Below are 16,268 nucleotides of genomic sequence, written 5' to 3' on the forward strand. Positions count from 1 at the left end.
CCTTACTTTTCTCCTCGTTCACATTGTTTCGTTCGAATCAAATACGAGTTAAGTTAAACAACGTTAATCGACATTTCATTTCAATTTTTCTTCCTCACGATGATAAAGATAGAGATTGGCAAACAGCTCGAACAAGTTACTAAATTCTGGGGCTGTTAACTGATCGTGAAACGAAAACCGATGGATAGACAACGAGCTCAGGCAGTGGTACTTTTATTATTTCTCTCTCTCTCTCTGTCTCTTTCTTTTCACAATCTGTTTGATCACTCATGTCACCGATGAAATTTGTGCTTTGAATGGCGGTTAAACGATTTCGACGTGAAAGAGTTTAAAAATATCTCGAACAACTTATTCCTTACAACTTGGAAAAATGCCCACGTAAGTTTCATACCGTTCCGATTCGTGGCAAGTATATACGTTTGTTTACTGTGATATCGTAATTTCGAACGTTTATTGTTCCTTGCCCGACAATTAAACCGACAAACAAGAGGGGACAAAATGCGAATGTGTTGAAGAATCAATTGAAATACAATATAAGCGTGTAAAAATGCAATAGCCAATACGTCGTTGTGATACCAAACTAATTATATTAATATCCATTAAAAATACAAGATAAACTCATCGATAAAAACTTGTTTCTCGTATAGATTACAATATGAATAGTTTAAGTTTATTTAAGTATAACATTTAATTATAATGACCAGTCTTCAGTGAGCGGGACGACAAGTATGCGTTAACGTTAAAAACAGACATGTAACGCCCCCGGAATTATAATATATTTTATCATATCTCATATCAAGTTTTTAAATATTGAATGCTTAACTCTTTTTTATTTTTATCAGTTTTTTCTTTATTTCATCACCTTGCACAAACTAACATGCGTATTCTTTAGATTAAAAAAGATTTTATACATGCACTACCTAATTAAATTAAGACAAAAGTAACTAAATTAAATATTAAATCTTTACATTAAAAAAAAAAAAAAAAAAAAAAAAAGAAAGAAAAAGGAATAAAAAAATAGAAGAGATAATGATTAAGCGAAGTTATGAAATGCATGAATTATTTATAATTATTATACGGAACAGACTGCAGAATATTTTAATCTTAAGTGATTCTTTAAAGAAAAGGGAAAATACTAAAATGTGCAAAAAGTGTAAAAAGTGTAAAAATTACATATCTATAATGTGTTTTATAAAGTTTGATTTTCTTTTTTTTTTTTTTTTTTTCGTTTTACTCTCCCTGTTGGTAGTGTCTTAAAAGTAACGAGAAGAATTAAATCTACGAGCGATCTATGGTTTTCAATACTTAAATCTTAATGTACAATTATTATCTCTCTATACGAAATAAAGTGTCTCAGTCCTATGAATCAACAATAAATATTTTACAGTAAAAACCATGCTCTTTCGCATAACATCACTTATATAAATGATTTAAAAAAAAAAAAAGAAGAAGCAAAAGAAATAAAAAAAAAACATTTCACAAATGTTTTCTTCAAATACTGAATTAAGAGCCTATTTTGTATGAACGAGAAAAAACAAAAAATAACGAAACGCAAAGAAGGAGATATCGTCGATAAAAATATGTATATAAATACATTCAACAATTCTTGAAGATTTTAATAGTAAGTGATAAAAATATTAAACAGGGAGAACATAAAAAAAAAAAAAAAAAATGATTAAAAAAAAAAAAAAAATTAAGAAGAAAAAGATTCAAAGAATAAAGTGGAAAAAAAGACAGTAACAACCCTGAGAGCAAGTCGTAATTCTCGTAAAAAGTTACGAGATTACGACAGGTAGTAACAACGGCTAGAATCAAAGTATTTTTCCCTATTTGCTACATATTATGTTAATTAGATGCATTATTTCTGTATTGAAAAATACTAATAATATTGCGTTAAATATAAATATATTATCTGTTATAATTATTAAATCGTCAATTATTCGAATAGTCCCGCTAGTTCCCGCTTTCTCGTCATCATTTTGTGTGTATTTTTTTTTTTTTTTTCTTTTTTTCAAATCCATTGCTACCACTTTCGCTTATTATCTCGATACTATAACTTTTCCAGCATACCCTAAAATATATGTATGTACAAATGTGGCAAGGCAGCCATTTAACTTTGTATCATCATTATTTATTTATTCTTTTTTTCTTTCTTCCCTCCCTCACTTCATTTTCCTCCCTTCTCACTAGAATAATTTTAATCATCCCTCTGAGACTCGTTAATTATAATATAAATTAATTTACCTCGTTTTTACGATTCCAGCAAACACATTAATTATCGTTAACATGTCTATAAAATCAAATGTTATATAATCACTTTCTCCCAACTGCTTTAGCATACACTTAAAAATTCTTTAAATTTATACACTTTAACTTTATTTAAAAATCGATAATAGTAAGGAATACAATTAGTTAGTTATTAATAATTATAATCATAATCGATATTACTAGTGGTTTTTTCTTTTACGTTTCTTTTTAATTATATTACTTTATAAAATAAGTTCTGAAAAAACAGCCGTAAAGATAAAAACTTTTTCTCTCTCGCGCTCTCTTTCTCTCTCTCTCTCTCTCTCTCTCTCTTCTCTCGTTCTTTCTAAATTTTCTCTTGTTACAATCTCTCTAACCTTTCTCTCCCTCTCACTCTCTCCCTCCCTTTCTCTCTCTCTCTCTCTCTCTCTCTCTCTGCCTCTCAAATAGGTATTAAATAACGTATTATTTAATTACGTACAACCACAAAGTCATCTCTTTCATTTTATTTTATTTTTTTTTTCTTTATCTATTTTAGCATCTTATTAATTTACTATTATTTGGATGTTCAATAACTTGTGGCCTCTGTTTTAATTAATTTACTTTTTTTTATGCGCGTAGAAGTGTATGTGTAGAAATGTGTATCTGTTGAGAGTATCTGTGTTCGTGTAATTATCATAACAATTAGTGTAAAAAGTGGTATTCGTTTGATTGAGCTCCCTAACTCGTTTTTTTTTTTTTCTTGTCAATTAGTTTAGTAGTCAGTAAATGTGTTATTGCGTTGATCCCAGAAGTTTCCACGAGTCGCGTTTGTTAATGCTTTCTCTTCATCCCATTGACTTTTACGTATCCCTGTTTCTACGATTAACTACGCGATACTGTTAATTAAATTTACCGAATTGGAAATGGTAACGAGCAGTTTAGATAGACGTGCGGAATAAGTACAGGAGTAATTGATATTTTTTTCTTTTTTTTAACGTCGATCAACGATTTAAAAAACTTGAAAAGTCGCCTTATTATATCGCGAGAGTTCGTAATGTTCGTATTATAATAAGTGAAATGAAAAATGTAAAAAAAAAAAAAAAATATGATAAGAAAAGTAGGGGAAAAAGAAAAAAACAGTAGTTGTAACAATTTGACAAGAAAACAATTAGACACTATATGAAGGGAAAGAAAACCCTAATCGTATTGAGATCAATAGTGAGGAAGCTTACTCAAATTGCTGTTCCGTTATTAATTGTAACCTACTGATTATATTTTGACATCGTAAAAAATTTAAAATTACATTAGCGTTAATACTTGCGATTCTTATTGACAAAGTAAGACACAACGCGACCCGCTCAGTAATAAACATGAGCATTTGAGAGCATTCTTCCGAAATATTTCTTGTTTAGAACTATGGTAAATCCTACAGAGTAAATACAATTAAGTCATATATTTAATCAGGTAGACTTTTCAGATCGAGGCCCCCCGCCCCGAGTACACCGCACAAATTACAAATACCCCTCCCTCCATCAATTAGATATCATGATCTCTTTTCATCTCTAATCATCTAAAAATTTAAACACTTATAAGCATCATCGTACAATATTTGTAATTATCATAGACAGTAATAATAGTGTGTATAATAGTTGCAATCATAATGGTTGCAGTAGGAGCAGTCGCAACAGTAAGTAGTGATAAATAGCTGTAAATAGTTTATAATGGTAAGTAGTAGTATAATAGTAATAATTATCATAGAAGTAATTAATTAATAGTAACAATAATTGTAATCTTAAACATGCCTAATAATTAACTATTATAAATCCGAAGTAAAAAATAAACTAATTTTCACATTTAATGCAATAATGTGACCGTACAGAAACCCGTCTGACGGACCAATTATTCTTATTATACAAATTATTTATTTTTCATTAAAAAATTCATTATCTTTTTTTATTTATTTATTTATGTATTTCTTTTCTCGTCCTCTTCCTTCCAGAAACGATAAAAATTATTTTATTGATGGAAACGGAAAAGGACCAGACAACCTAAATTAGATAAAGTTAAAAGCGAAAGAAAGTAAGAAAAAAGGGAATTAGACATCGATACGTCTAATATATATAGTAATAATGATACGTCGTGAAGATAAAAAAAACTAGAAAGAGAAGAAAACATATTCTTAAGGAAACTGCACCCTGCTGTCATAGAGTTATAGATATACATACATCATATTAAAAGGATCTATTTATTTTACACTATCTCTGTAGTTTAGATTATAAGTCAGCCTGTGTGAACACCTTACTTAATTATTTCGTTAATTACTCGTTACTCATTTTCTTTTTTCCATCATTCCAGCATAACAACTATTTTAATAAATACGAGATCGTGGAGGGACGGGTGTCTCAAATGTGCAAGTCAATCACTGACTTCCACTGGAGACCGTAATATAATAGTATTTCATTTTACTTAATATTCTTATTTTCAAATTACCGAAGAGTTCACTAAAAGTATCAAAAAGGTGAACGAGCATCGAAATTTGTGCCATCTACTGAGAATTAATATCTCAAAAACGAAATCTCATTCACCCCCGTTCGAATGCTGTTGTGTAATTAATGCTCAGCATTCCTTACATTTCTTTACACTCGCTTTTTACTTTAATGCTTTAATGTTCACTTATTCCATCTGTTCTAGTTTAACTCTTATAATACTTCTATGTTCCGCTTCCTACCCTCTATCCCAGTGCCATACAAAATTCGCTTGCACCATGGGTGTCCATTTTTATCCTATCATTTTTTTATATTTCATCTCTGCTTTGCTTTATGTTTCTTTCAGTTTACGTCTTCTATCTTTCAACCTGTGGTTTCAATTGTTTCCACTGTACTTTTGAAACCCAACAAGATCATGGGCCGTTCACGCGAGCGATCAATGAAATCAATGTTTCGAGAAACCTAACACACCCTATTTTCTTTGACGCTTCCGTTTTACAAACTTGGGCAAGATGCATTTCTCTTTTTTTCGATTGCCAAAAAAGATATGTCGAAAAGTTATTATATGTTTCATCAAGATCGTTAAAGAAGTACGACCGCTCGCGAACGACATACCGGCTCGATGGAGACATTCTTTGTACGAACAATTTCCCGACAAAATTTCTCAAGAAGTTAAAAAACATCGAATTAAATAAAAATCTCGAGTACGGTATTTCGATTCGACAATCACACAATCGACGATAAATTCTGTAAGAAAGAAAAAGAAAATAGTATCAAACTCCCCGAAGTTCTTCTCGCAACAATTTACCACCAAGATGCTGAAAATAAAATCTGTTTCTTATTACTGTTAAATATAAATAGAATATAACCAAAGAATGTCCCAAGAATCGAGCGCAGATTCTCACGATCAATGCGCAATATCTCTGTTTTTTTTTTTATTTTTTTTCTTTTGTTTTTTTTATTTATTTATTTTTTTTTTTTTTAAATATGTAATATGAAATAACCCACGAGCAAGGCCAAGCCATTCAGCGCATCTCTCCATCACGGGTCAATTAAAATGGTCATGAGGTGGGCCACTCTTTGAAATCAAAGCCTTGCTGGGGTTTAGGGGCGCTGGCGGCATACCCACCTTGGTTGCTTTCTCCTCCTTGATACGAACGCTGAGGATAACTGGTGTCAGCGTAATTACCATATGCAGAGTACCCAGTATAATCCGGAGTTTTAGCTGAACTGCTACTGGACCCAGGTGCACCTGAGCCGGTGGTCTGTCGTGAATACATGTCACCTGGAACATTGATTTTCATCGTATTATCCAACTTCCCCACTTACCTCGTTTCGTTTATTCATAAGCTGTGGGATATACTTCTTCCCACGGTAAAGAAGATACATTTTTGATACTTTTCATGACACTTTCAAGCTATCGAAGAATAATTAATCTTCAATAATATATTGGATTTATGAATATTTGTGTGTGTATATATATATATATATTGATGAATTAAAAACGATTGAACGAAAGTATCTAAAATATATCTCTCGTCTTTTTTTTTTTTTTTTTTACAGGAATATATAATAAGGAATATTTTCAAAATATAGAGGGATTATATTAAAATTATCGAGATCAGTTTTATGTTTAGAGAACAGATGTTACATGTAAATGGAAAGCATCGTGAGAAAATTAAAAAAAAAAAAACGAATGCAGTTTACGTTAATTTTATATTAAAGATTGATTATGCAAAATAAGCAGAGAATTCTGTACTGATCTCAGAAGATTGCAAACGGATCAACATCTATCGTTATTAGGAATAAAAATTGCTGTTAAAGAATCTTATTATAATCTTATTATATATAATATATATGTAAAACTAAATCGAAGCGAATTTTGATAAAGAAAATCTAGTAAGAAGTTGCAAAAAAAGGTATAAGATAAAAAAAATTAAGATTCGAACAGATATGAATTCGATTCAGATTATACTGGTCGACAAAGGAAATGGGAGAAACGAGATCAGGATTGCACTATACTACATTATAGTACATTTTTTTTTTTTTTTTTACAAATTCAAAATTTTTATATTCCTTTTTTTACAATGGCATTACAATAGATCAGAAGAATATAAATACACTTAAAAAATTATTTGCAAATATCTAGTCTACTCTAAAAAAAAATACGACAACTAAAGGAACACTGGCCAATTACTTTTCTGGGAGGTATTAAAAAACAACGAATGAAAGTAGAAAGAAAATACTTGTATTGGATTACAAATAGGACAAAAAAATGATCGATTTCGGATTAAAAAATTACAAAAATTAAGAGTGATGTAATGGATGAATAAGTGCGGAATGCCGATGATTACAATACTACGATATCCACTGAATCTTGTCTAAAACGTTTGTAAGCATAACGAATATTCTAAGCGTAGCTCTCTACCTTTATATACTAATAAAGATATATAAAACGATTTGTGATTTACATTTTTCATAATCCTAAATTGATCTGCATTAAAACTACGTATATTTATAATTTGTACAAATGAAATTACATGCTCTCAACATTCTAGACGCAAAAAAGAGAACAAGCGCAAAGACATGTAAAAATTACCAGATAATTAAACGAACCAACGAATGTGCAAATATTAAGGAATCGAGGAACAGCAGAGGATCGTAATAGGATTCAAATTTTATTCAGTAAAAAATAAATTTTTCTCTTCCATTTACAACATAATTTAAAATTCTTCGGTTTCTCGTTCTTCCAACCTCAATGCACGAAAAACTCATCTCTCGGTGAACTCCAAAAGCCAATAACATTAATTTATTGTATGTTAACAGACAAAAGTTATTATAAAAGAAACAGGCATTACATTTCTTGTGGACGATCTAAAGGAAATACTTAACTGTACAATAAATTTTTCCGCAATAAAAAATACTGTTAATAAGCGAAGCATGATCTCTCTCGATATATCACGCCAAATTACAATCATGCCGTCTCACTTCGCCGCGTGTTTATCGATCGTTATTAAAAATAATGATCAGTCTGTGTACAAACACACCCTGATACGACCAGTGATAATGATTTTCTAATTAGTTAATTATCATATACGTATAAAAAAATATTTTTTTTTTCTTTTCTAGTTTAGACAGATAGAGAAAGAAGAAGAGAAAGAAAGAAAGACAAAAAAAAATCAATAGATAATAAAATAAAATAATTTATAGCCAGGCTCGACTATGTGAAAATAGAACTGTATGATGCGAAAGGGTGGAAAGAGGAAAGAGTTTGTTTGACTGAGGTTGAAGACTCACCCTGCGGGCCAGAGGGGTTCGAGTTGGAGTTGGGCTGCGAGGAGTTAGGCTGAGGGGGCTGAGGTGGTGGCTGAGTCCCAGGAGGGGGCCCATTTTGTGGCATATTCCAGGAGTTCCAAGAACCCCCGGGCCCGCCCCCCGCAGCCCCGCCAGTACCCGCTGTGGGCCCATAGCCCCCTGAAGCGGCCGCTGCCGGCCCACCTGCGATTATCAATCACACAAAATATGTCACACCGTTTTCTCCAAACTTCTTATTACTATAAGTCATCGTTTTAGTGCCAAAAACGCATCAATCAAATCGTATAACTTTAATTTCGATTTTCGTAATTTCGAAAATATATAATAAAAGAAATGAACATTACATTTTAGAGAAATTTTACTAGAGGAATTATTGAAAGAATACTGTAACTCTCTATTTGAGAAACTGTTTTCCAATTTCTTTCATATTTATGAGTCGAAAAAATCTTACCTGAAAACTTTCCAAAGTAAAGCCGAGTAAATTATTTTATTGCGATAAATTTTAAAAATAAGTACTTTCAGGTAATTTTCCCCATATTGTTACTGTCCTTGGCACTAAAATAGTTCGTTTTCTTTAGCATTCTTAGTGTCCAATACCGTTTCATTTAAACATCCATGCTTGATTCCCTCAGTAAATAATAAAATTAACATTGCGATAAGAATATATTTAAAATTGTAAAGAAATATATATTGGGACTACGAATATCGAGATTCTGATGAACGATAAACACATCGGCAATCATTAAATAATTTTTTAACCGAGAAAAATAAAGAGAAATATAAAAATACATTTTTTTTTAAATCTTATATTTATTTCATATTCTTTAAAGAAAACAAGCATGAAGGAAGAAAACATGATGTTGAAATTTAAATTACTCTGAAATAAAACTGTAAGTTTTAAATTATAAATTAAAACAAAAAAAAAATGCAATTTGTTACAATATAGAAAATAGACATGATATTAAAAACATATGAGAAATGAATAATGAGTCATTGATATAATTTGATATTAATTAATGTACATTTATGATGTCCTATTGTATTCTCTTTCTATAATAACCTCCAAAGAGTATTTAAAAAAAAAAAAAAAATGATTAATTGTATATTATAGATATTTATATTTATATTTTCATATTCTTATTTTTATTGTTTTCTCACCGAGGATAGAGAGGAAGAGGATAGGATAAAAGTTTATTGTTAAACTTATCATATATTATCCTCTAAAAAAATATAAAATCAAGATTTTTAAATTAAATTTATAAATTAATAATTCTAAATTTAAAATTTATGAAAAATATTATGTTACTTACTTACTTACGAGTATTGAGATTAAAAAATTATTAATATTAAAAAAAAAAAATTTAAACAAGACTAAGCTAAGAAAATTATGCTAAAGACTTACCATAACTTCCATAACCTTGAGTAGCTGCTGCAGGTTGAACATTGTAACTACTACCCCATTGATGATGTGGTGGTGGTGGAATTTGTTGTTGCTGAGGAGGGCCAGGTGGTGCACCCCAGCCCTGAGAATTATACTGAGTATATCCAGCAGCATATCCTCCAGTTTGAGGACTGGTACCCCAACCTTGATACTGCTGCATCATATTTCCTGGTGGACCCATTGGACCTCCCATCATAGGTCCACTCATCTGTCCATTTGGACCACCCATAGGTCCCATATTCCCAGCCATTCCCATTGGAGGTCCACCCTGTTGAGGTGGTCCCCACTGACCTTGATGACTATCATTCATTTTGCTAGAAGAATCTCTTGGTTCTGCGCGTTTGATTTCAACCTGTAATCAAAAATAATCAAACAATCCGAATGAAAATCATTATCGTTCATATTTCACGATTCGAATTAAGAGATATGAAATAGGATTTCGATTTCGATCGAATAAAAATAATCCTATTTATACCTTAATTTTAATTCTCTTTTTCTTCATAAGAGTGTAAGATTAAACCTTTAAAACTCGCCAAGTCTTACATCGATTCTAAATATATTCTAATTTTTGACTTGCCATATAACGCATATGTACGATATTCTAAACGTTTTGTTCTTTTAAATTGATACTTATATAATAAGAACTAAACATACAGTTGTTAAGAGTAACATAGTATAAGAAAATTGTGTAAAATAAAATAAGTACTATAACTAATATAATTATATAAAATTATATGATACATAACAGTAAATTGTCATACTTATTCGTACTTATTATTATTTTACATTACAGTAATCTAATAATATATAATATATACTAGTGTGTAGGTATGCTATACCTGTTTTCCATTCAAGTTGACGAAATGCTCCGCTACGCATCGGTCCACTGCATCTTCATCCTCGAAACTGAGAAAGCCGAATCCTGTCGTCCAAACGTGAGAGAGTATATCAAAAGATGCCCCATATATTTATACAAAAAATACATTTCTTTTATATAACCCCAACATTTAAAATTTTTATCATACCATCAATATTACATTTTATTTCTTTCTTCTTTCATTTATTTGTACATCTTTACATTAACTATCTTTTATTGTATAAATGATAATTATTATTAATTTGGAAAAACGTATTTATAGTATCTTACATATAATTTTGTTAATGTCAGTGTAAATATGTATTTTTTAATATTTTGTAAACATTTATTTTACAAAAATTTATATAGTAATATAGTAATGTTCATTTTAAATATTCATAAACTTAAAATACTTAATCTATAATAAATTTATGATGGCTGATTTAAAGAAGTTTTTAAATACTTATATGCTTCTTCTTTAAAAGATTGTTAATGATATTTAATATGTAAAGCATCAATATTCTTTTGTTAATATTTTGTTTTCAAGATATCACAAAAGACTATCAATTACATTATAAATATATATCCATCAATGCATATCATCTCAATTACAGTAAAGTATATGTCTTGTTCAAATAATAAAATGGATAAAAAAAAAATTCATTTGTTGTACTCGTTAAATATATTGACTTCTTGAATGCAGCCACCAAAAAGGAATAAATATATAAAGAACAAAGAAGTAACATACCTATTTGAGTACTGAACAGTTACTACATTATATAAATATAAAAATTTTGATATTAAAATAAAAAATTTTCAAGTAAAAAAGTTATCAAAATTAATAATATCTTAATTTAACATAATCAATAAGCTGTAGATTATAAATAATTTTTCATATACATATAATATGATTAAATATAAATATAACTAAATGAATTTGTTCAATGAATAATAAATGGATAATATTAATAAAAAATCGAATTTACAACATATCTTACTAGTAGCTTAACTTGACTTAAGTTATGTACATTTTAACTTATGTACTTAATAATCTGGTAAAGTCTTAAGCTATCCTTAATAAAACTTAGCCAAATCACAATATATATATATATATATATTTAATATTAAATTTAATTTTATAACATAAAGTATCTTAACCATTTTTAAGGTAAGACAAGGCGAATTATTAAGAGTAGCAAAGTAGGATAAGAACACTACATAAATAACTATATATAATGCATTGTGAGTTTCATATATAAGGTCTTAAAATATTTTATAAATACATATTGAAAATAAATAATATTAATTATTAAGACTGTGAATCAGGATATATTAATTATAATTATTAAAGGAAGCAAGAGCAGGGTCATTAAAAAAAAGGTAATCAAGCAGAGGAAGTTCAATGACCACAAATTATTAACTGACTTAAGCACAAAATCATATTTAACTTTATATTAATTACTAATTTTAAAATTTGCACTTTTTTGTTTTTATATGTTTAATCTAAATAAAATTTTAATATTTTACTTTAAATAATGGGTGTGCTGCATTCAAGTCAGAATTTTTGATTAAGTATATATATACATGTATATATATGTGTATGTATATATATATATAAAATAATAATAATAATATGTACACATATATAATAATATAATAAATATGTACCATAAATTGCATCAATTGTATATTATAAAAAAATTTTTATTTCAAGAATTCTGACTATACTTTTCATCATATAAGAAACAAGATGATATGATATTTAAATATTTATAGAGCATTGTTTTATATAGTTTCCATAATAATTAAAAAAATACTATTAAATATATAATATAGCATTAAATCATATTTCATTATATATTTAAATTATTATTAACATGAGTTATTAAATGGAAACCATTTCAAACAATACTGATTTAATTGTATACAAATAATTATTATAATGTACTCACCCCTTGATTTCTTCTTCTCTTGGTCATACATTATGACAACCTCCATAACTTTACCAAAACGGGTAAAGAAAGACCTCAAATCGGTCTCTGTCACATTACTTGGTAAGCCACCAAGAAAAACTTTCGGAAAGCCTCCACTGCGTTTTGGTTTCTGTTGAGTGCGTGGATTACATGGTTTCGGGTCAATCTATAATCAAACAATGGGAAATAAATATAGATAAATTTTCTTTTTTATTTATATTATATCAATTTCTTTTTTTCTTCTTGTGTTAAAAAAATGATACTAACTGTGCGCCCATCAAGTTGATGTGGTCCATTCTGAAGAACTAATGGAACATTAGCTGGATCACTAAATGTTACAAATCCAAAACCACGACTGCGACCAGATTCACTGTTTTTCATAACAACGCAGTCAATTACTTCGCCATAACGGCCGAAGTAACGTTGAAGATTTTCTTGTGTTGTCTCCCAGGACAAACCACCAACAAACAACTTTCTGTAAGAAAAATTTTTTTAAAGATAAATAATAAACTTATATAAATAACATTAACAAAAAATGTCTCCTAAATAAATTATTAAATAATACGCGAAACAATATAAATAGAATAATGTTTTTCGAATATATTTTTTATAATACGTTATATAATAAAAAAAAATTTTGATATTTTAATGTAGCAAACATTAAATTTAGGTTAATTAACGCAACAAATAGCAAAGAATTTTATTTAACACGCATAAAAAACACGATTTATATTGTAAAATATATTTATCAATGACCTAATTTTGATAATAATCCATAATGTACATAATATTGAAATATTTCATGACGCATTTTTTTTTATCAGTAATGAAAATTCACGGAAAAATTGATATATGCATAATAATATACCGCTTAATGCATATCCATCTATCAATAATCACAATTGGTCAAGCGTATAAGAAAATCGCGTAGCGATGGAGTATTGAAATGCTCTGATCTTTCAGGATATAGAGCATAAAAATAGAGAATCTAGAATTGAAGGATGTAATGAACGACGATGCAGTAGCATACTTTCACACCGAAATAAAATATCAAAAATGTATATAATATTCTAAACCACCATACTCGTGTTTGTCGATTTTTCCAAAAGAGTAACATCTAAACAACCAAAAGTGTCGTAAGTACTAAGAAGAACACTATGCAGAACCGGCATCGAACTATTCCCCTCTCACGAAAAACCATATATCTCACCGTTTATTGCTGCAGGAAAAAAAGATTGGCCTCGCATATCATGAAAATCATATATGAATAACGAAGCATGATGACGTTTTGCGTAATGTAGATAAGCAATTTAGCTCATGATCAGGCAAACATTGAAAGCAAGTAAGAGATACGAAGTAACTGCAATACGCAATGGAGATCCCACGCAATAAACCCGACAGTCCATGAACGCGTCGATCGAAAATTCTCGCATAAAAAATACCTTTCAATGGCTAGTAATACGCAATTCAGACTTACCCCTTTTCGTCGTCGTCCATTTCGGTCTTCACTCTCATAATATTTCACTTAAAACTACGAGAATGTTGTTAGTATTAGGGCGCGAATGGGAATATGGCACGATGCTTAGCGCGGACGAGGGTAATGGCTCCCCACAATGAACGCGACGTCGAGAACAGAATGTAAACGTAACGAAGCGACTCGCGTCACTTCCGCTGGTACACTAGTCAAATCAGCAATCGTATTCAGTACTTCAGGGACGTGCATACAGGAAAATTACGCCCTCTGCAATATAAATATCACGATTTTATATTTTATTTTCATTAAAATATTTCTATCTTACATAACTATATTTTTTCTTGAGAAATATTATATATTTGAAACAAAAATAATTAATACTTTTATCGTTCAAACAATAAATTATTATTAATATTCTATATTAATCTACGTGTTTCATAATTCATTTATACGAGTTGGGTTATTACAATTATTACAAACCTGAAAAAAATATTATGTACATTTAATGAATTCAATATGTATCTAAATAATCAATGCAATGGTCAACAATAATACTTTTTATGTTGTTAATGGGTAAGTAAAAAATATGTCGAAATAAATATACTAGTTGAATACAGTAGTATTTCTGGGTTCAACGATCTGTCGTCACAGAGCTTCCGCCATATTATTTTCACATTGGCGGGAAACTTTAAGTCACATATAATTTAAAGTATAGAAGATTCGTTTGATATACAGAAAAAATTAAACCTTTTCCACTTAATTGAGGTGAGAATAAACACATCTGCATTGAAAAATACATTTGCATCACAATATATCTATTATAAATTCATATTTTTACCAAACAAAACATAATTTTCTTCTTACATAAAAATGTAATCTTCTAGTCGTTGCATAATGCATAAGAAAACATTGCATTGAGTAATAACATTTATATCTGCAATAATTTCATAAAGAACAGGACGATGTAAATGTTAGATTTTACATAATTTTAGATATTTTATAATGATTAAAAACATTGCATTAAATCTAACACTATGCAAATATTTTTAATAAAAAACAAAGATAATTTTTTCTATACAATTTTTTTTATGATTTTTTTTTTTTTATAATTATTTATACCATATAGACGATCGAATCTTTCATCTGATGAATCTGTGATAATGTAAAACAAGCAGTGAACTGAACAATCAAACTTACCTTAAATATTTTTAGAAATGTATTTCAAGTCCGAATTTTTGTTTAAATATCTACCATTACATCTGTCATAAAAAAAAGGCGCTTTTAAAAAAGAAATCGATTAAATAAATTTACACTAGAGGGTAAAAATAATAAATTCTAAATGCGTGAACAGGGCAAAACTATTCCGGTACAGTTTCTTTTTCATTTGCTTACAATTCGTTCCCATTCCATAATTTTTCCTTCACATACAATAGTTAAAAATCGTTAACTTCCCGGAAAGTAATAAACACTGCTAATCGAAGAATCGTAACAAAGATGGCCTAAAAATCAAAGGTTATCACGTGTGTAAAATTCGAGGGATCGATTCCTCTTTCTTCTCCTTTAGCCTTTCCGGCTAAAGGATATCCACAAGGCGGCTAAAAATAAAATTATTTAACTCGAGCAACTCTTTCTTTCTTCGCCCGATTCATCCGTCCCGCCAATTTAATTTCATTATAAACGTTTAAATCACTATTAGAATCCTCGTTAATTCCAACCACGATAATTCGACTAGATAAAATAATCGCGGAACAAGCTTGTACCAAAAAAAAAAAAAAAGGAAAACGAAACTACTCGAGCCGAACTATCCGATTTTTTCTCTAAATTGCGCGTTGCTCGACGTGAATTACACACGATCGGTCTTTTTAAAATTTTTACAACACACCTATGTCACTCCTTCGCGTCTTAATCCGATCGTTCCGCTCGAACAAGGATCGAGCATGGCGAATGGGAGATAATATGAAATTCACGAAGCGTAAAGGTAGTTCAATTCGCTTCTATTTCGACGGAAGTTCCTGCTTTACGGACGCGATGCTATAGTGTGTCAGCTTCGACTGTTCTTACTAACCCGGCCTTTACTAACGTTCGTTACTACGTTCTAACGCGAGCACGCGACGATCGCGTAGGTGTGCGCTACACATTTATTTTATGCATCTTGTTACACAATACGTTAAGCAGATATACTCGTGTATACAACTCTTTCCTCTCTAGGCATTCGACAAGAGTAAACAAATGTCTCACAATCGGACGTGAGCATGAATAGAGAATAGTAATATCGCGTATGACAATGAATTCACCAAATAGAGATATCAAAAACGCGTATCTACGTATCTTTGATTGATAAAATTAGTAACACACACACACACACATATATATATAGTAATGTGATACGGTACACGAGCAGAAAGAAGATTTAACTTGAAAGCAATCTTTTAACTTTAGAGAATTTTCGAAAAATACATATTCGTTTTTTTTTAAAAGTTGTCTCGAGGTGTAT

At 29.6% G+C, this 16,268-nt stretch overlaps 1 protein-coding gene across 5 annotated transcripts in view; it reads right to left on the minus strand.

The window, feature by feature from the left end:
* Hrb27C (Heterogeneous nuclear ribonucleoprotein at 27C) overlaps positions 1-15,809 on the minus strand; it is a 34,532-nt gene extending 18,723 nt beyond the window's left edge. For 2 of the 5 annotated variants that reach the window (XM_086914345.1, XM_086914346.1), the window contains exons 1-9: positions 15,657-15,806; positions 14,972-15,033; positions 13,778-14,041; positions 12,568-12,775; positions 12,280-12,466; positions 10,311-10,393; positions 9,433-9,823; positions 8,013-8,213; positions 5,845-6,000 (exon numbers count right to left, since the gene is read on the minus strand). In XM_086914345.1, coding sequence (XP_086770471.1) covers positions 5,845-6,000; positions 8,013-8,213; positions 9,433-9,823; positions 10,311-10,393; positions 12,280-12,466; positions 12,568-12,775; positions 13,778-13,815 — 1,264 coding nt within the window. In that variant the 5' untranslated portion in view covers positions 13,816-14,041; positions 14,972-15,033; positions 15,657-15,806. Of the gene's footprint in view, positions 1-5,844; positions 6,001-8,012; positions 8,214-9,432; positions 9,824-10,310; positions 10,394-12,279; positions 12,467-12,567; positions 12,776-13,777; positions 14,042-14,971; positions 15,034-15,656 lie in introns of all 5 variants that reach the window. The other 3 variants (XM_012485042.2, XM_012485043.2, XM_031915786.2) reach the window with 3 other exon arrangements.
* Positions 15,810-16,268: the final 459 nt, after the last annotated feature.

The sequence above is a fragment of the Apis florea genome, unplaced genomic scaffold, assembly GCF_048593485.1.
Source record: "Apis florea isolate Af1SG1 unplaced genomic scaffold, ASM4859348v1 contig_3587_pilon, whole genome shotgun sequence".
Classification (NCBI taxonomy): Eukaryota; Metazoa; Arthropoda; class Insecta; order Hymenoptera; family Apidae; genus Apis; species Apis florea.